Genomic DNA, 17,891 nt, shown 5'->3' with positions numbered 1-17,891 from the left:
ATGGAGGCTCTCTTCTTCAACGTACGTTTTCTCGACTGTGATATCGTGTTCTCGGGCCTGATTGACACAGTGCTACGATGGATTGCGCAGGTCGACTCGGGGTTTCTGGAAGGTATCGTGAGAGGGTACAAGGCTGGTATTCTGACGCAGGGACAGTATGGCAATTTAACGCAGTGCGAAAGCCTCGAAGGTGCGCACGGACAACTGACCTCATCTTACATGCCGCTTTAATGACATGACTGTCTCTGTGGGGGCGTTAGATTTTCGGACACAGCTGTCCGCGACAGACTACGGTAACTTCCTCGCGAACGAGCCGCTCCCCATCTCGACGTCTACCATCGCCGACAAGGCGACGCAGATCTTGGTCGACCAATTCAACTACATACGGAGCAACGCCGTCGCGCCATTGAGCAAGTTCTTGGACTATATTACGTGCGTTCGCTTTCTGCATATGTGGGTCACGTCAGGCCGTAACGGCGCCGACTTTCATGGGCGCGCAGGTACGGGTATATGATTGACAATGTCGTGCTTTTAATCACGGGAACATTGCACGAACGGGATACGCACGAGCTGCTGGAGCGGTGTCATCCGCTGGGATGGTTCGAGACCATGCCAGCGCTCTGTGTCGCAACGAATGTTGAGGAGTTGTTCCAGACTGTCCTCGTCGAAACGCCATTAGGTAGGCAGTCCCTTCTCTCATTCATGGGCTTGACGCCGAATGCACCCTTCTGCCCTCTAGCACCATACTTCCGTGACTGCCTCTCTGCCTCTGACCTCGACGACCTCAACATCGAAATCATCCGCAACACGCTCTACAAAGCCTACCTCGAGGACTTCCACGCCTTCTGCACATCCATCGACGGCCCAACGTCCGACGTCATGGCGCGCATCCTCTCATTCGAGGCCGACCGGCGCACGATCAACATCACGATCAACTCTTTCAACACAGAGCTCTCCAAGGAACAGCGCGCGCGCCTCTTCCCGACCATCGGCCGCCTCTTTCCCGAGGGAAACAATCAGCTCGCAAAAGCAGATGACATCGACCAAGTGCGCGCGATCTGCGAAGGCATCGCGGAGTACCGTGCGTTTTTCGATGGCGCGGCGGGCGCCGCCGCGCACGAGGATGGGGATCTCAGCGTCGCGGCGCAGCTGGAGGACAAGTTCTTCGTCGCGGAGGTACACAATAACAAGCTGGCATTCCTGCAGCAGTTCCAGTACGGAGTGTTCTACGCTTACTTCAAGCTCAAGGAGCAGGAGATCAGGAACTTGACGTGGATCGCCGAGTGTATCGCACAGGAGGCGAGGGACAGAATCCAAGACTTTATACCTATCTTCTGAGTGCATCTCTCTCGGAGCAGTTGGTGTAAATGTATTCAGCTCTAATTAAGGACCAGCTTCACCTCGGACATGAGTAGACATCAAAGAGAAGGTCTGTCTGGCTGAAGGACGGGTGTGCAACGCATCCCCAGCACATCCCGCACATCTCAAATTGTACAGCCGCGTACTATTAGCGATGCGATAGAATACATCAATACGTTTATGCGCGAAACAATTACATTCTCAGCTAAAATATATGAATATTAAAGTTTCAGACAAGCGATAAAGAACGAGCCAATGCGAAGCAAACCCGTCGGGTGGAATGTATGTGACAATACCTTAATCGCCCGCATTTCGAGGCCAATGGCAAGCGATGTGAGGACGTGGGTATGGTGCAGAAGATTGATGACATCATGATGCGATAAAAAAGCAACGGAGATTAACGAAAGGTCCAGCCAGTCCGATAGCCTATGATGGAATGAGAATCATTAAGAAAGTGGTCGTGTCGGAGCGCTATGCATGAATGGTGGGATCGTTGGTCATCTTCTGACGCTTCGCGCGAGTTGTCCAATGATGATACTCGTCGTCGTCTTCGCTGTAATCGTCGTTGACCAGGCCTGATCCAAGTTGCTCTAGTCGTTGAGCTTCGTCCGCTTTGCGGAGCTCCCGTACCATAACCGAAACTTCCTTGAGGAAATTGCTCTGAAGACAATGATCACCATCAAGCAAGCGATAGACAACAGACGATCGGTCAATATACCTTCATCACACGAATTTTTGTTCCAGGTTCGCTTGCCTTCTCCGCTTGCTTTCGCTTCTCATTGTACTGAAGTTGTATTATTAGCGTCAGGATAATGAAATGGACAAGGTGCACATACCTTCTTCTGCTCTTCTTTCACCAGGGCGGCCAAGTGCTTGATCCACTGCTGCAAGTGGGTCTCTGCAGGCTGTTCCTTCACCTCCTTCACCGGCTTCCTGAAGCTTGTGTCGATATACATCTTGTCGTCCGCGATTGCCTCGTCGTCCGAGTCTGGTACCACGTACGACTTGACAGAGGCAGCAGCAGACCGGCGGGGCCTGCGCCCCTGAGCATTAGTGGTAGTGCTCCTGACTCGCGATGACGACGCAATCGCGGATGTCGAAGCGAGAGGCGCGGCTACTGAAGAGAACGAATCCACAGGCGTGACGAGCTCAGTGCTGGGCGTGCTTTCCTTCTTGATCTTGGAAGCGTCCTCATGGAGATAGTCATCCTCGGTCATGTAGAATGGAGCACCATGTTGGATACTCTGGAACAAGGCAGGATGCTAGACATATATTATCAAGTGAGTATATTTGATATTGTAAAAAGCGAGAAGCACGCACCGGCATCCGTCCCAGACACGCTAACAGTTGAAAGTGCTTCAATGTGATTGGAACGGTGGGAGGACTATCAGATGGAAGATAGTATGGAATAACCTACACGAGTTCAGGTTGATTCAGGATGGGGCTGTAAGGAAAAGGGGACGACTGACTGTTGTACTGTGATTGATGATAGCATGGGACATGAAGACCGCTGTCAGAAAGTGACGAGGACCAAACTCGCTACGAATCCATCGTGCAACGTGAACCGAGTCTGAATCATAGACGACCGTCAGTACGTTCAAGAGGAGGCCACGGAGACAGCACGAACGCTCAGGATAGTGCAGCCTTGTCGTGTAGTCAGACGAAAAATGAGACATGAGCGTAGGATACGATCGTCTCCGCCGTGCCGGCACGAGCTCATCTTGGCGTATAGCCTGAGACAGTGTCTCTTGCCCGATATGTCCCTACAAGCAGGCGAATCAGATTTAAATGCTGGCATCGAGGAAGACTTTGCTCACTAGACCATCCAGGTCTGGCTTCGTCGCGGGCACAAGCGGAGGGATATCAAAATCGACGTAATCGTCTGCGAGCTGGTCCATGTCCTCATCATCATCACTGTCGTCGTTCACGATATTTGACCCTGAGGAAGGCAGCACGGCATCTTCGAAAGAACGGACACAGTTGAGGTCGCGACAGAGGCGAGCCTCGAAATTTCCGAGGAGGTCGTCACGGTAGCCGTCGAGGTCGCTCTGCGCGATCTGATAGCGATCCTGCACGAAGGCTACGAGAGTCTTCTCCAAAGAGGGTATTTCCGCGTGCAAGCTCTTGAGCATTCGGCCCTACAAAGTGTCAGCAACAAGATCAGCAAGGCTAACCTAGAAAATCAGAAGCAGAAGAATGCTCACCTTGCATGTGATTTCAAGGCATTTCGTCGCGATGTCCTCCAAAAACGCGCGCATCTCCCTAGGCTCGAAGTCAAGATATGTCTTCGCGTATTCCATGACGTTGGTATGCCGCTCAATAAACGGATTCAGAAGAACATTGTGCACGTCCCTCTTGGTCAAAGGCAGCAACTTCAGGGATTCCAGCTTGGTATGGACCGTCGCAGGAGTATGGCCATTGAAGACCGTAACCAACATGACTAGTCTGACGGTGGGATCTTTGCTCGGGTAAGCGGCGTAAAGATGTCGTAGAGCGTTTACGGTATGATGAAGTGTGATGGAGCGCGTCTTGACAAAGAGCTGACAGGAGGGTGAGAACCAAAAGAGAGAGAGTAAGATAGCAGCTACCTTGATAAGCTCTTCGACCACCGAACTATGATATGGACACGAAATGAAAAGAGATTTGCATGAAGCGTATGAAATGAAACGCACGACAGGTCAAATCGCAGTTCACCCTTGCTGTCAAGAGTTCTGAGGACGCTGAACGCGGTGACGTTTGTTTGAGCCTCCATGCAGACCTCTGCCGCGACCGTTCGACTGACAAACATCCTTTAGTCGAATGCATCCATTAGTAATTCCCCCAACAACTGATGGACCTGATCTCGTACGAGGCATCCAACCGACACAATTCCCGGACATTTTGCAGCATGTCATCTGAGCGACTGTTGTTCGTACTGTTCGACCGTTCAAACATCCGGCGAAATATGAAGTCCCGATACTGAACATACGAGTTCAGCTTAGGAGGGAAGATGCTGAACTCGAGGTACATACTCTACTATCCATGGTGAAACCATTGGCGACCGCTAGCGGGAGTAGACGGGGCTCGATTGCAAGAGCGAGGGGGAATTGGGTCATGATGGGGTCCTACATGCACGTCACGTTCCGTCACCATCATACATCAGATGTACATACCTTCGCACAGAACGGAATGAACTAATGCAATGTCAGCACAACGAAGATTCCGGTCGCGAGAAGTCTGCAAGCTTGCCTTGTACTTCTCGAATATCTCCAGTATCGTCTCCAACTTAATGGACCGCAAATTGGGTGGTGATTGCCGCTCTTTGAGGAACTGAGTGAAGATCGTGCCATCATCATCCCCCTTGGTAGGGGGCAGTTCAGCCCCTAAGCGTTCAGCCGCCACCTTCTGGAAGTAGGCAAAGGTGGACAGCGGCATGGTGCGAACCCATTGAGCCTTGATGTATGGGACAGAGGAGCGGTAGAAGTGATGTATAGCTATTTGGACGAGATAGCGGGAGAGATGCGCGCCGCTGGTCAGGAGAATCTAACGAGATGGTTCTAGGGGCCAGCACGACGGGTGGGGATCAGGGGAGGCACATACGTCGATGACCCTTTCATTCATCAGTCTACCGCTGCCTAGAGCCCAGTAGAGCGCCTGAGTCCTTCCGTAGTGGGCCAAGAAATACTGGGCGCGAACGTAGGGATCTCTGGAGAATTCATAATAGCGCTTTGAGATGGCGGTGAAGGGGGCGGGGAAGTCTAGTTCGTTGAGGATGAGTTGAAGGATTTCCCCTAGACACGGAGATCAGAGGAGGTGAGTTGAGGCGGAGGGTGCCAGTGATGGGTCGGCATCGAGGACGTACCGCAGAGACGGTCCATAGCGTCGAATGGGGTGGACACGACAGGGTGTATGCGGAGTGGGACGGGGAGAACAGCGAGGAGAGGGGGATGTGAGAATAGGGGCGAGGTGGAGGTGGGGGAAGAGAAAGGGCCGTGACAAGAAAAGTTACGGGCGGCTCAGGTCTGAGCGAGGGTCACGTCGGGGTTGGCCAGAGATTTACACCGCTGTCACATCCTCCCGTGCCACTCGCACAGCTTCCCCACGTCCGACCCTCGACGCTCGCAGTGGTCCGACGAACACATCGATGTCTTTTCAAAAGGTACATTTGTGGTAACTACGCCAGACGCGCCACGGCAGCCTCCACTCTCGCACCTGCAGCGACCCCTCGAACACATCGAAATTCGCCCGCTCTAGCCGCTCCAGATACGACGCGACGTAGACCTGCGCGGGCCTCAGTCAAAGGTCGCCCTCAGAGACCGTGAAAGTCACTCACGCCGCTCGCGAACACGGGCATCCCCGCTTGGGGCACCTTTCCCCCTGTCTCTTTGAACATCTCCCTCGCCGTAAGGAGATGGTCGTTCGCCGCAGTGGCGAACTCGAACACGGCGTTGTCGATCCCTTCTGCCCCAGGGCCCCTCCGGAACACGTCTTCCTGGCTCACGCCGTGTTTCGCGGTGATTTCAGCGGGGATCACCATACGCCCCTTTGACGCGTGGTATGGTAGTGCTCGTAATAATATGGCCAGCGAATGGGCAACGCCAAGGTGAGACGCGGCGTGCGAGAGCGCCTCAGACGACACATCCAGAAGCGAAAGAAGCTGGTAGAACAAGGTCGATGAGGTGGACTCAGCGTGTGCGATCAAAGAGTCCATGGTCATATGAGCTGGGCCTTCCAATTCATTGTCCTGTAATAAGTGGGTCGTCCGGCCTCTGAAGAAATCGAGGCGTGATGCGCACATACCCTCGCGTCTATGATTCTTTTGAGGTGATACGGCGATATGTTCGCGCTTTTGTATGATTCATGCAATGCAAGAGCGATTGGATGGTGCGGCGGCCTACCCTACGTCGCGCCTACGGTCAGTCCAGGTCCCACTGCAGCTCAGACGGAATGCACGCACGTCTGCCAAACTCTTAACGGCGTCCCTCCAGAACTGCATCCTCATTTTTCCGAGCATAACGTTCGACACCGAGTCCTGGACCATCGCTAGCTCGTCCTGGAACACAACCCATCGTCAGATACACACGAGTGCCCAGCGTGCGCACCTCACGCACATAGAAAGCCTTCAGCGCGAAATAGCCGTTCCGCTTTTCTTTCGGATAGAACTGCGAGATAAGGTACGATTCATAGTCGTGTGTCCTGACAAAATCTCTGCAGTAGACGTTTGGGTCCTTGGTGCCGCCAGCACTTGACCCAGCGGCTGCATGGAGCGACCTCCACGCGCCCTTGCGAGCTATCGGCCTGAAATTAGCGGCTCTGAGACATGTCGAACGAGCACTCCACATTCTAGGGGTGAACAGCGTAGAAAAGCTCCAATGACCGCACGGCCATCGCTGGTGAGAGCATTCGGCATTCTCCGGAGTTGTAATGTCATCATCGGCAGTTCTAAGTAAGCTCCTAGATCTCCGTTCCCAGTCCTGAGAAAATTACCTGCACTTCAAAACTTCAGGGAGTTCACCGTTTCATGTAGACCAAGGCCCACACAAGACGAAGATTGATTCACTTGTTCGCACAAAAAAAAACTCTACAGCTACGCGTCAACTTAGGTACCGGGCTGTTCGATGGCCAGAACAAACGAGGCTCGTACGTGTCGTGAAGTAAGACGTGAGGAAAGGAATATGAACAACGGTCAGAGAGGGGATTGAAGGAGGCGCAAGGAGTAGAGGCGAACAGGAGATGATGAAGCGGCGTAGAAAAACAGTTCCGGGAAAAATAAGTCAACAAATAGGAAAGCAATGCAACGAGACGTCTGAGATCGATGGAACAGCGGAAATGACAACCGTCCCTCCCAAGGAGGAAGAAGATATAGCGCGGAACGAAAAACAGAAAACGAAAATGATGATGTGTATGTGAACGTAAAAGTGACATTGCAGAAAAAAAAAAGGTCCGATGAGCGACGAATCATGCAGTCCACGTCTGTGCCCTCGCCATTAGCGGCGTTCCAGTGAGATCCCTCATAGCAAAAGCATCATTGTATCCACATACGTACAACATAAAACGAAGGTGGGACGCGGGCACAGTACACCAGCGGCAGCCGGAGAAAAGAGCGAGCGAGTTGGCTGGGAATGTCATGTGTGAACGATGGCGGGTGAGAAGATGACCAGGGCGAGGGGCGGTGCGCGGGAAACCGCTGTGGGTGTGTGAGACGAGGTGCGCCATCGACCGGCGCGACGACTGAGACGGGTGCCGATGAAGGAGCGGATGTCGCATGGACGACGGGACTAGAATACCAAAGATATATATAATGAAAGCAACTAGAAGTAAAGTGAGGTTGTCCGCAAAATAAAAAGTAAGGGTTCCGACGCTGCGGGCAACTCGAAGGCAGGGTGCAAACCGTTTGAGGTGAGGGAGGGCAGAGAGGCGTCGCCCAAAAAGGCAAGGAGGAAGTGATGGGACACACGGGCAACGGCAGGTAGAATGATAACTCCAAACATTAAAATGGCAGGTGGGATGATGGGAGGCAAGAGGACTGCAACGAAGATGAGACACACGATCATACAAAAACCGGAAGCCCGAGGACAGAAGGCAGGATGGGGAGCATACAGATTAAGACGAGCTTGAGGACGACATGTGGTTAGCGTGGACTGTCGTGGATTGTCCCTCCACCATCGCTCAGTGTTTCGACTCGGACACCTCTCGACGAGCTAACGCTTCTAATGTCCCGACCTTCTTCGGCAAGCTCTCGACTCAACAATTCTGCGTCTCGCCGCTCCACAGCTTCCGGACTATCCCCCTCCTCTATTGCCGGTTCTGCAAAGTCAGGTTTTCGCAGAGCCTTACGGAATGCGTCTGCCATGATAGCAGCATCTGCTCCTGAGAACAGGCCCTCACCGGCCGAGTGTGGGTGCGAGATAGTCGATGCACCGTCAGGGGAAGAGATTGACGGTGGCCGCTGCGCTATCGAAGGCGGATCTCCGAAGCCTTGCATCCCAGGCTGATCCAAGACCGGTGACTGTGGCGCACCTCCCAGAGTGTTCGTGATCATGGGAGATGCAGATCCAATGGATCCGCGCCGAGAGTTGGCCAGACTTCGATTCCTTCGCACGCGACGGGCAATGAGGAAGATGAGGACGCAAGTAGCTACAATGGCGAGGAATCCAAGAACGACGATGACTGCAATGGCCCAATGTGGGAAACTCGACCCGCTGTCCTGCTGCAAACCTCCGGCGCCTGACGATGTCGTCGAGACGCCAGGTGTTGAAGCTGTCGCTGCCTGGGAGGCCGATACAGAAGCGACGGATCGTGTCGAAGCAACAGACGCGGATGATATGGCTGCAACGGATGTGGCAGAGGCTGCTGCGACAGATGAGACAGACGCGAGAGATGATGTCACGGAGTCTGCGTAAGTTGTCTCTGGGATGGTCGTCAGCTTTACAAAAGATGTCACAACAGTGGCAGCCACTCACGAACGGCGGTGAACGTTGCCTGTGGTGTTGTGGTGTCATTTGGAGAGACATTCGCCCGGGTAATCACCCAATAGAATGGGTACGAGATATTCGTACCAGACCAGCCTAGACCACCGTCCGGAAACCAGGTATCATTTACCTGAGCTGTTACAGCACCCGCTCTCCCTCTGGGATTTAGCTGGTCAAGCATTTCTAGAACCTGATGACCGGAGTCGCCATGGAAGAGACGGATGTCCACCCGGTCAGTCTGTGTAAAGTCGGGTAGATTGCTATTCCCTGAAAACCATGAGACGCAATCTCAGCCGACCGGATAGGTTGTAGAGGACTGAGGACGCACAGACAAAGGTCGCCCATTCGTGTTGTGGAAAAATGCTGTTCGCTGTGGGAAAACATGAAACGACGTCGTTCCCGGACGTGAACTGGCACTGTTCAGCAGCTTCAGCTGCAAGCATATAGTATTAGCGTGATCTGACAACGAGCTGTGGAGAGGATGATGGCATGGGCATGGCATATGACGCGGTGTCAGGACGTGCGACGATACGCGTCGGCACTGCTGAGAGTCATGGAAAGTTCGATACGCACCTACGCCGGTCTGATTAACTACTACCTGTCGAGGCACGATCGAACGTCGATGGTCCAGCGGTGCCGCGCCGCTCCAGTGTCTCGTACGTTTTGAGGGATTAGGTGGGGGTGTCGGTTGAGGCCAAGGGAGGTTGTCAGATGGACTGGGAGACATAGGCCAGATGCAGGGAGGTGAAAGAGAGTTTGGATGGTAGAAAGAATACAGACGGGGAGCCGAGTGATGTATTCGCGGGAGTGTCGATTAACAGTGTGACGAGAGTTGGGGCCGGCAGTAGTCGAAGGGAAGAACGACTACTTTAACTGGCATTATCCAGGGTATCAAGACGAAGGGGAGGAGGAGACTGTCTAAAGCCGAGCACAAGAGCGGCGGGGACTTGCGGGGGGAGGGTCGACGTTGTGGTGAGCGACGAGGACTCGCAAGGGGCAGCAGCGGCGACGAAGATGGACGTTCCTCCAGCTCTCCCAAGCCCCCAACTCCTCCTCCCATATTAGTCCACTTTACATAAGTCCTCCTAGACGCCACGCCTGGACCTTGTGACTTGTCCACGATGATTCTCCCTTGTTTATTTTTTCCTCTTCCTCCCCCATTTCTTTTTGGTTCACCCCACGCATTTTACATTCCAACGGGTCTCTCGTCGTCTCGCCAGCGCTGGCTCTGAGTCTACAGGACGCCATAGGTTCAGCGCAATTTGTATCTGATTTGTAACTCGAAGCTCGGCACCTTTCCTGAGCCTGAGCAAAACGTAGTTACCGGCGAGTGACATCAGTCCTCATCAGTCTCCAAGCCCTTCTGCTACTGACCACCTACAATGGTACCTAATCTTAGCACTACCTCCATACTGCAATCGGCGCTCAACGGTCTCTCGGGCTGCGCCCACTTCGACAACCCCGTCAACACCGCCCGCAGATGGTTGCGAACGGTGTCAATCACCGCCCACCCATGTGGAAGAGGCGCCAGAAGAGTGAGGAAATCTTGACTCTCATTTTTCCACATCATACACAAATCGTGGGTGTGTGTAACAACGGAGACAGACGGAGACCTGCGGAGACTCTACGGTCGCCAGTCCGTCGCATGGCAAATGAAGGCACGGACCATCTGTGGCGTCGCAGACGGATAGTAACCGCAGTTTGCGGAATAGGGTCAGAACGGCACACACCGCGGGCAATCATCCCGCTGGTGTCAATGTATGGGCACGGAAGGTTGCTATGTATGGTGTTGCTGCGGCCTGAAGAGTACGGCCGATCGGAATTGTCCCGAAAGCCGGAAAGTCAAATGGAGGTGGGCGGAAGGCAGACGGAGCAGGGCCGACCGTCTCTAGCAAACAGTTCAAAGGTGTGGACGAGTCTCATCTGTTGAACTGACTACGAAGACACGCACAAGTTCACCAATTCAAGTTTCTCGTGCACGACAAATGTGAACGGCACCTTCGAGCTAGGCAATGGCCATCGTTCCATTCTTCAGTCTAAGCGCCCTCTCGTATCGCAGCAGGTTTGGCTCACCTGCGAATGTCGGCTGTGATCAATGTTATGGAGTTGGTACCTGATGACCCCGTGCAGGTAATCAATAATCTATGCTTGCTTTGTGAGCCAGCCTTGTTACCCCTTGTTGCCCATAGACATGCGACAAAATAGACCAAAATTGAGAACCCCCTTTGTGAACAGAGATTGTCGGATGGGAGTCTGAGACATTCTGAGGCCAAGCGTCGAAAGCTCAAAGTACCCCGCAATACCCCGCGCGCCGACGCGATCTGAGTCACGTTAGTCAGGAATGCGGTCATGTGAATGGGAATCACAAGCGCGTCTGGTATGCCGCTGTGGACGGCGGGTACACGAGTTTCTGATATACTGCCAGAAACCCTCTCATGAAGCTATCATCACTGACAAGTCCATCATAGAGGAATTATGGCTGTACCGGACCGAGGGTACACTATCCTGCTCAGTCACCTTCACAAGCCGTCGTCTACCCTCCCTCTCGAAAGCCTCCAGTCACTCATCGCGCACTACCTCGCCCATTCACCCGCCACTACCACTACTCCACTATCAGCTACCATAACCAGTTCACCGCTCTTCCGGCCCTTCTCGCATGCCAAACTTACGGCGTTAACGACCGCGTTCCGACATGCAGTACACGTTAAGCTCAAGATGCTTCAAGAGGAGCCTTCCTCGCTATTCTCGAGGGGACTCAAGCTTAGGATGGAGGACTGGGCAAAGAGTGTGGTGAAAGGACTTAGTGGCGGACAAGGTATGATGCGTTTAGTCGGCGCTGGAGGTATGCTATTAGGTCTGGACGATGTGAAAGAAAAGTTAGGCGTGAAAGAGGATAGAGGTGGAGCGAGAGGGAAAGCTGAGGATGAGGTCGTAGTTGCTTTGGCCGAGATCATGGATATCTATGCCAGTACGCGAGTCGATGGTTGGGAGAAAGAGTTCCACCCAGAAACGGAGAGCGGGGAAGGTATGTATCATTGCCTCACACAGGTGCTGTTAGAATTAAAGACATGCTTCCTCCCAGTGGACGTCGTGTCGCTCGCATTAATATTTTCTTGTCAATTTCTGCCCCATGTTCTCTCCGAGCGCTTGAAAGCGCTTCCTTTATCTGTATGTATACTCATCTCCATCATTGGACCTAATATGCTGATAAGTCAGGTTGTGTTCCATAGGCTTTATCGTCCATCCTTATGTCCTCTATTGAATCTGTTTTTCTATGGGGTAACTTCCTCACGGCGCTTCCATCTTCATCCTGGATTAATGCCGAAGGCAAGTTGACGATGTCTATGAGGGAGGGATCTTCTGGGCCGTCCTTCCCATACGAAGACTCCACTTCTCCGCAGCACATCTCAGCTTTTGCTGTGACATTAAGGGCACTCACAGTATCCCCGCTGTATGCCTCCATTGCGGCCTTGTCAAACATATTTTCTAGGATCATCTCTATCCTGGTAGTCTCCCACCCTCGGGAAGGGTGGATAACAATGGCTGAAGTCCTTGATCGACTTCAAAGCATCTCCACAAAAGTGGAAAATGACTGGGCGCAGAGCGCGCTTGCTCGGATAGAAGATGAGAATGATATTGGTAAGTCAAGAAATTATGCTGTACTTCCTAGCCTCATCATGGCTTTGATCCACAGCGGCAGATTCTCGCGAGTTGACAGCATCTCTCTGGAGCGTACTGAAGACACTGCTTTTTACCACGATCATGCTATCTCAAACCTGCCTATCTGCCACCGTCTACAACGCTCCACCTTCGTCTTCCCGTCTGCTTGGCAATACAAGCTCCACTTCGCCATCATATCCGACGCCCTCTTCTCTTGCTCTGACCACGCTCCACACGCTTTCACACCTTTCTTTCATCATATCCCAATTCGGAGGCGTTACCTCGACCAGCGGGGGCGGTTTCTCTGAACTGAAACGTACATTCTATACTGCGCTCGATGTGGTTAGTGCTGACGCACGGACCAGTGACGAGTTTGTAAGAGCTATTGGTGCCGAAGGTCAGAAGTTCTTCCCTTTCTCAAAACCTCGTGTTCCTCATCTTGTGTGCAGACATCTATCTAACGCCAAGTTCCAATGCTCATCCGACTGCGCGCGCCTTTGATACTTCCAAGCAAGCTTTCTGCCTCGCCTGCATTGAACAGCTGATCCCTGTGCTGTCTCTTGCAACGATTGAGAAACATGTCTTCCCACTTTGTTTGCCGTAAGTCTGGTCATGGCGTTTTCCATGCTGGTTACTCATTGTGATCGATTAGCCATCTGAATGATCCGTCTCAACGTGAAACCTACGAGTCCGCTCACTCGGTTGTCCTTGCGACCTTTGCCTCACATGCACAGAAGCAATCGAACAGCGGATCCACTAGCCGCATGACAGATCAGAGCGGCCATGAAGTGCGATTCGTGGAGAAAATTGTGCCTTTCTATGCGCAATGCCTTTTGGAAGTACGTTCTGCTCATGCACTGTCACTCGTTCTGCGCTTGTTCCTCACTTTGGCTTCACAGAATTCTGCCGAAGGCAAAATGAGCACGGCCCAACTTCGAATAGCCTACGCAGCGCTCGTTGGCAGTGCCGCTGTCAGCTCCTCTGCTCTCGCGCAATTTTGCATCGCTGTGTTACTGGAGAAGATTGACACACTCTCAGCCCCTGTCTCGAATCAATCAGGCAACGACGAGCGCATCGCCCAGTTGCATCGTTTGCGCTTGACTCTCATATCGACCATCTCCGCTTTGCCCATCAGCCTGCTCGCAGATGCGCTTGATTCCATCGGTCGGATCATATCAAGCGCCTTACCTGCAGATGCAGGGGAGGAACGCAGGCAGGAGCTCATTGATGCGTTATTCAAGGAGATTCTCGAGCAAGTTGGTGACAGAGAGAAAGAGTTTGCGATGCATTGGTGGGAGGATAATAGAAAAATTCTCAGGATGCACGTAGAGGAAGTTGGTGTGCATGGGCGAGCGAGCACGGAGAAAACTGATGGAGAGGCTGTGACTCTGAGTAGGCTCTGAAGGTCGCGGCATTTGTTCTATGGGATCACCAACAAAACCATCCTTCACCATTCTTATGACCTCCAGAAGGCACTCGCCATACATTATTTTGAGAGGTTCTAGCACTCTCACCTGTACACGTACTTCCAATGTCACCCGCTAGCTGATGAGGCTACATCTTCAATTGTCCAACCTTACGGACGAACTGGCCCGCTTCTAGTCACTAATGTAGAAAAGGTTTCAGCGAGAGGCCACTGATCTGGCTTATGTGCCGTAATAACAGGTCACTAATAATCTTATTGAAGTCGAGCTGACTAAGTCGTATGCTACCAACTCAGCCTTTGAACGTCCGACTCGACCCTTGCTGTAAGTGGTTCGAACTTATGTCGGATTCCCCGCTACTATCATCCGGTTCCCGCTCTGAATTTCCTGCGTTCAACCGACCGTCATCTGTCGCCAGTGAAGCTTCCGCACCGACCTTGACTCCTCGTACGGCAGCTGTGCCACTCATTCCCTCTGTCAAGAACGCGTTTGCCGCCTCTACCGCCTCCTCCATAGGCCAGAGACTCTTTCTTTCTCATACAGAGGGCCCGATCGATGGTCTCGGCTATAACAAGTTCATTCTGTATGAGAACCGTCTTCGCTTCTACATCGTCGCTTCCAATACATCCGACTCGTACCATCGCATTGTCAAGGTTGACCGCACATGTCAGGAAGAGCTAGAGGTTATTGAGGATGAAGCCGTATACTCAGGGAAACAAATGACAGCTATGTTAAAAATGTTGGATGATGGCAACAAAACTTCAGGAGGGTTGGGTAAACCTAAGGTCTTCTTTGGAATAGTCGGTATGTGTCGATCATTCAAGGCATAGTGGAGGATTCAGGCGAATTGATATGCATTTCCAGGATTCATTAAGTTCACTGCCGGTTGGTATATGATCCTTATTACCAAGCGCTCTGTTGTTGCTCTTCTTGGAGGCCATTATCTTTATCATTGCGAGAACACAGAAATAGTCCCGATATGCTCCTCGCACAGGGTGGATAGACCTGGAGAAGAGCAGCGTCTGATGAACATCTTTAAGCAGGTCGATATGTCCAAGAATTTTTACCTCAGGTGATGGCGTCGCCTTTCCTTCTCTGCCACAGAATTTGACTACTGACAATCGGTGCAGCTACACTTACGACCTGACGTCTACACTACAAAGTAACTTGACTTCTCAAAATACTTCTGGTTCCTCGTGGTCTTTCAATAATAGATATGCATGGAATTATCGCATGTTCATGGCAGCGTTTTCGGACCAAGACAAATCTCGTATGAAGTCTCACTGGGTTCTTCCACTCATACATGGGCATGTTGATCAAGCAAGTATGTCAGTCCCCTTTCAGCCTATTTCGCGGTTATGATTGATGATCTTTAGAGCTGACGGTCCTGGGTCGGGTCATATACGTCACGTTGATCGCTCGGAGATCGCGGCATTATGCTGGTGCTCGATATTTGAGGCGTGGTGTGAACGACGAGGTTAGCTCTTACAGACATCGACTCGCATATGTGTTGTGTTCATGTCTTTCAACCAGGGAAATGTGGCAAATGAGGTAGAGACAGAGCAGATCGTGTCTGAGGCTCTGACGACTCCTTTTTACTACCCAGCGCAAAGAGGTAGCAGCCAAGATCAGGCCCAGCGTCGACTCAACCCACATTATACAAGCTATGTACAGGTGGGGTTTATCGATCATAGGCGTGTGATGTGAACTGAAATGATCTTCAGTATCGTGGAAGTATACCAATATATTGGGCGCAAGAGCAGAATAATATGAGCCCAAAGCCTCCGATTGAAAGTAAGCATCTTCAGCCACCAGATAGTGTCCGGTGATCTTGATATCTCTTAGTTAGCGTCGTAGACCCCTTCTACACTGCCGCCTCCCGACATTTCGACAATCTGTTCGCGAGATATGGCACCCCAGTCATGATCTTGAATCTGATCAAGAAGCGGGAGCCTCAGCCTCGCGAATCAAAATTGTTGGACGAGTATACACGCTGCGTAGACTATCTCAACCAGTTCTTACCACCGGGTAAAAAGATGGAATATCGAGCTTGGGATATGTCTCGTGCATACAAAGAGTGCGTTCGTATTGCCGTCGTGGTGATCCTATATCTCTAAATTTCCTCTCAGGAAAACCCAAGATGTTATCAGTTACTTAGAAGATTTAGCTGAAGAATCAATACAGATGACAGGCTTCTTTCACTCGGGACCAGAGCCATATTCTCACTACCTTCGGGACCAAGAAAGGTAGGTTTCCGCACTTTTCACGAATCTCGGGCTATGAGATGTTTACTCATTAGCACAGGTGGGTATGGCGAAACAGTATGCTATTGCAAAATGGTATTTGTCGGACGAACTGCGTAGATTGTCTTGATCGCACGAACGCTGCACAATTTGTTTTTGGAAAGCGCGCGCTAGGTCATCAGCTATATGCTCTCGGTGTTGTTGACAGCCCGGACTTGGCCTTCGACTCAGACTCAGTCAACATGTTGACCGAAATGTATCATGATCATGGCGATAGTGCGCGACCTATATCATCATCATCATCATCAGATTGATTGCTAAAGACCTTTTTTGCAGTCCTGGCATTGCAGTATACAGGCAGTGCTCTGGTTAATCGAGTGGAAACTTATCGTCGGCTACCACATTGGAACAGTCATTCGCGCGACATCATCGAGAACTTTCGGCGATATTATACCAACTCCCTTTTGGGTGCGTACCAAGCTCACGCCCCAAGAATTCTATTGACCTAAACTCATAGATGCGGACAAACAAGCCGCTATCGACCTTTTTCTCGGCATCCGCAATGACATGGCCATGGTCAAGCGGCCGAGACGAGGCGGATACCAGGAATGGTACCATAAGGAACATTTGCAGTCTGCACTTGTCCTTGGAACCTGCCAGGAGGGCATCGATCAGTTCGTCAGGCGATCAGGGGACTTCTGGATTGAATATTACCGTCCGCTTTTGTTCACGTCTCTGGGGAAGCATTTCGCGTATTCCATGAACAGTACTCTGAAGTTACCTGGGTAGGCCCCGCTTCATGCAATCTATCTCTTTTTCTTATACATCTCAATAGGAAGACGGTCCGCGATATTAATCAAAGTCCTTTTCATCCACACCACAATCCCATCATCCATCCTCCATGGTATATGCATGCTGCTCTTTATCTTGGCCATTGTCACAGCTGCTCACTATGGCTACTACAGGATCTTCCACGGCGTCCGTCGATTGATCCGTTCCAACTCTCCGTCAGGCTTCCGTGGCTCATACAAGTCAGCAATGTTGCGAGCCAGCACCAGCAGCAAACAGAGCGACGCAGAGCCTGACCCACATTCCACGGCCACCGTTGCGCAGCAATTGCTCCATCCTCATGTCTCGAGGAAAGAGGAAGATGAATATCAACGGTGCGCGTGGCTCAGTGCATTTGCAGACAGTCGCGATCTGACGTGCAGCTAGATACATCGACCAATGTCAGGACATGATGAGCGATGACCTCGACTCCGGCCCAAGTGAGAAGGATCAGATCAAATACGAACTGGTTGTTCAGTTAGCTTTGGGACAAGTCCCAGACACAGATGACAAGCTGGACGATCCATCAATGGCGTTTATTCAGAGAGCTTTTGTGGATTCTGCAGATGCGGATGCATTGCCGATCACTTTCAATTACGAGAAATGGATTGGCGGTGGTCACGTTGCTAAGCACACCAGTGCAGTGACAAGGGACTCTACGCTGATGCGAGGCTGAAGGGATGTTGATGTGCATATTTCAGTTTCATCCATTCAAAAACGCCAGATTTTCTCCTGGTGACCAGGAATCATCCCTCGGCAGCGCGCTGTGTGGAGGTTTGGAAGGCGACCGCTCACTGACGTTGTCGCTGCGATCCTGCCGGATTTCGGAGCCTCACATCAAGGTGTTGAAGCATCACTTTGCGTCGGTAGAATGAGACGGTTTGGAAAGGGTAGATGAGGAGAGAATATGGCGACAGTGAATAGTT

At 51.8% G+C, this 17,891-nt stretch overlaps 6 protein-coding genes across 6 annotated transcripts; 3 read left to right on the top strand and 3 right to left on the bottom strand.

Moving 5' to 3' along the window:
- On the top strand, positions 1 to 1,338 carry HETIRDRAFT_118046 (vacuolar H+-ATPase V0 sector, subunit D; the record flags this gene model as incomplete). The annotated part of the gene is made up of 5 exons (XM_009547897.1): positions 1 to 21; positions 91 to 190; positions 261 to 432; positions 501 to 679; positions 740 to 1,338. The coding sequence occupies 5 exons, from the start codon at positions 1 to 3 to the stop codon at positions 1,336 to 1,338; spliced, it is 1,071 nt and encodes a 356-aa protein (XP_009546192.1).
- Positions 1,339 to 1,478: 140 nt separating this feature from the next.
- On the bottom strand, positions 1,479 to 5,320 carry HETIRDRAFT_434108 (uncharacterized protein). Its single transcript, XM_009547896.1, has 15 exons — positions 5,201 to 5,320; positions 4,939 to 5,129; positions 4,588 to 4,881; positions 4,512 to 4,532; positions 4,371 to 4,463; positions 4,208 to 4,317; positions 4,032 to 4,148; positions 3,948 to 3,972; positions 3,564 to 3,899; positions 3,177 to 3,497; positions 2,829 to 3,122; positions 2,680 to 2,772; positions 2,196 to 2,621; positions 2,078 to 2,143; positions 1,479 to 2,019 (listed from the first exon to the last, which is right to left on the bottom strand). The coding sequence occupies exons 1-15, from the start codon at positions 5,214 to 5,216 to the stop codon at positions 1,831 to 1,833; spliced, it is 2,592 nt and encodes an 863-aa protein (XP_009546191.1). The 5' UTR covers positions 5,217 to 5,320; the 3' UTR covers positions 1,479 to 1,830.
- Positions 5,321 to 5,490: 170 nt separating this feature from the next.
- HETIRDRAFT_173241 (uncharacterized protein) lies at positions 5,491 to 6,680 on the bottom strand (the record flags this gene model as incomplete). Its single annotated transcript, XM_009547895.1, has 5 exons — positions 5,491 to 5,619; positions 5,672 to 6,082; positions 6,139 to 6,237; positions 6,296 to 6,391; positions 6,450 to 6,680. The coding sequence occupies 5 exons, from the start codon at positions 6,678 to 6,680 to the stop codon at positions 5,491 to 5,493; spliced, it is 966 nt and encodes a 321-aa protein (XP_009546190.1).
- Positions 6,681 to 7,339: 659 nt separating this feature from the next.
- On the bottom strand, positions 7,340 to 9,728 carry HETIRDRAFT_383923 (uncharacterized protein). Its single transcript, XM_009547894.1, has 4 exons — positions 9,384 to 9,728; positions 9,139 to 9,243; positions 8,802 to 9,077; positions 7,340 to 8,748 (listed from the first exon to the last, which is right to left on the bottom strand). Exons 1-4 carry the CDS (start codon positions 9,535 to 9,537, stop codon positions 7,970 to 7,972), a joined length of 1,314 nt encoding a protein of 437 aa, XP_009546189.1. The 5' UTR covers positions 9,538 to 9,728; the 3' UTR covers positions 7,340 to 7,969.
- A 1,557-nt stretch (positions 9,729 to 11,285) lies between these two features.
- Positions 11,286 to 14,041, top strand: HETIRDRAFT_383918 (uncharacterized protein; the record flags this gene model as incomplete). Its single annotated transcript, XM_009547893.1, has 7 exons — positions 11,286 to 11,835; positions 11,893 to 11,978; positions 12,041 to 12,449; positions 12,505 to 12,867; positions 12,920 to 13,070; positions 13,123 to 13,309; positions 13,370 to 14,041. 7 exons carry the CDS (start codon positions 11,286 to 11,288, stop codon positions 13,871 to 13,873), a joined length of 2,250 nt encoding a protein of 749 aa, XP_009546188.1. The 3' UTR covers positions 13,874 to 14,041.
- Positions 14,042 to 14,235: 194 nt separating this feature from the next.
- Positions 14,236 to 17,641, top strand: HETIRDRAFT_318364 (uncharacterized protein; the record flags this gene model as incomplete). The annotated part of the gene is made up of 14 exons (XM_009547892.1): positions 14,236 to 14,698; positions 14,759 to 14,966; positions 15,025 to 15,218; positions 15,271 to 15,371; positions 15,428 to 15,568; positions 15,619 to 15,688; positions 15,740 to 15,971; positions 16,024 to 16,140; positions 16,199 to 16,413; positions 16,474 to 16,605; positions 16,655 to 16,922; positions 16,973 to 17,041; positions 17,103 to 17,300; positions 17,353 to 17,641. 14 exons carry the CDS (start codon positions 14,236 to 14,238, stop codon positions 17,639 to 17,641), a joined length of 2,697 nt encoding a protein of 898 aa, XP_009546187.1.
- Positions 17,642 to 17,891: the final 250 nt, after the last annotated feature.

The sequence above is a fragment of the Heterobasidion irregulare genome (genome assembly GCF_000320585.1).
Source record: "Heterobasidion irregulare TC 32-1 unplaced genomic scaffold scaffold_05, whole genome shotgun sequence".
Classification (NCBI taxonomy): Eukaryota; Fungi; Basidiomycota; class Agaricomycetes; order Russulales; family Bondarzewiaceae; genus Heterobasidion; species Heterobasidion irregulare.
This window is presented reverse-complemented; position numbering and strand designations above follow the sequence as displayed.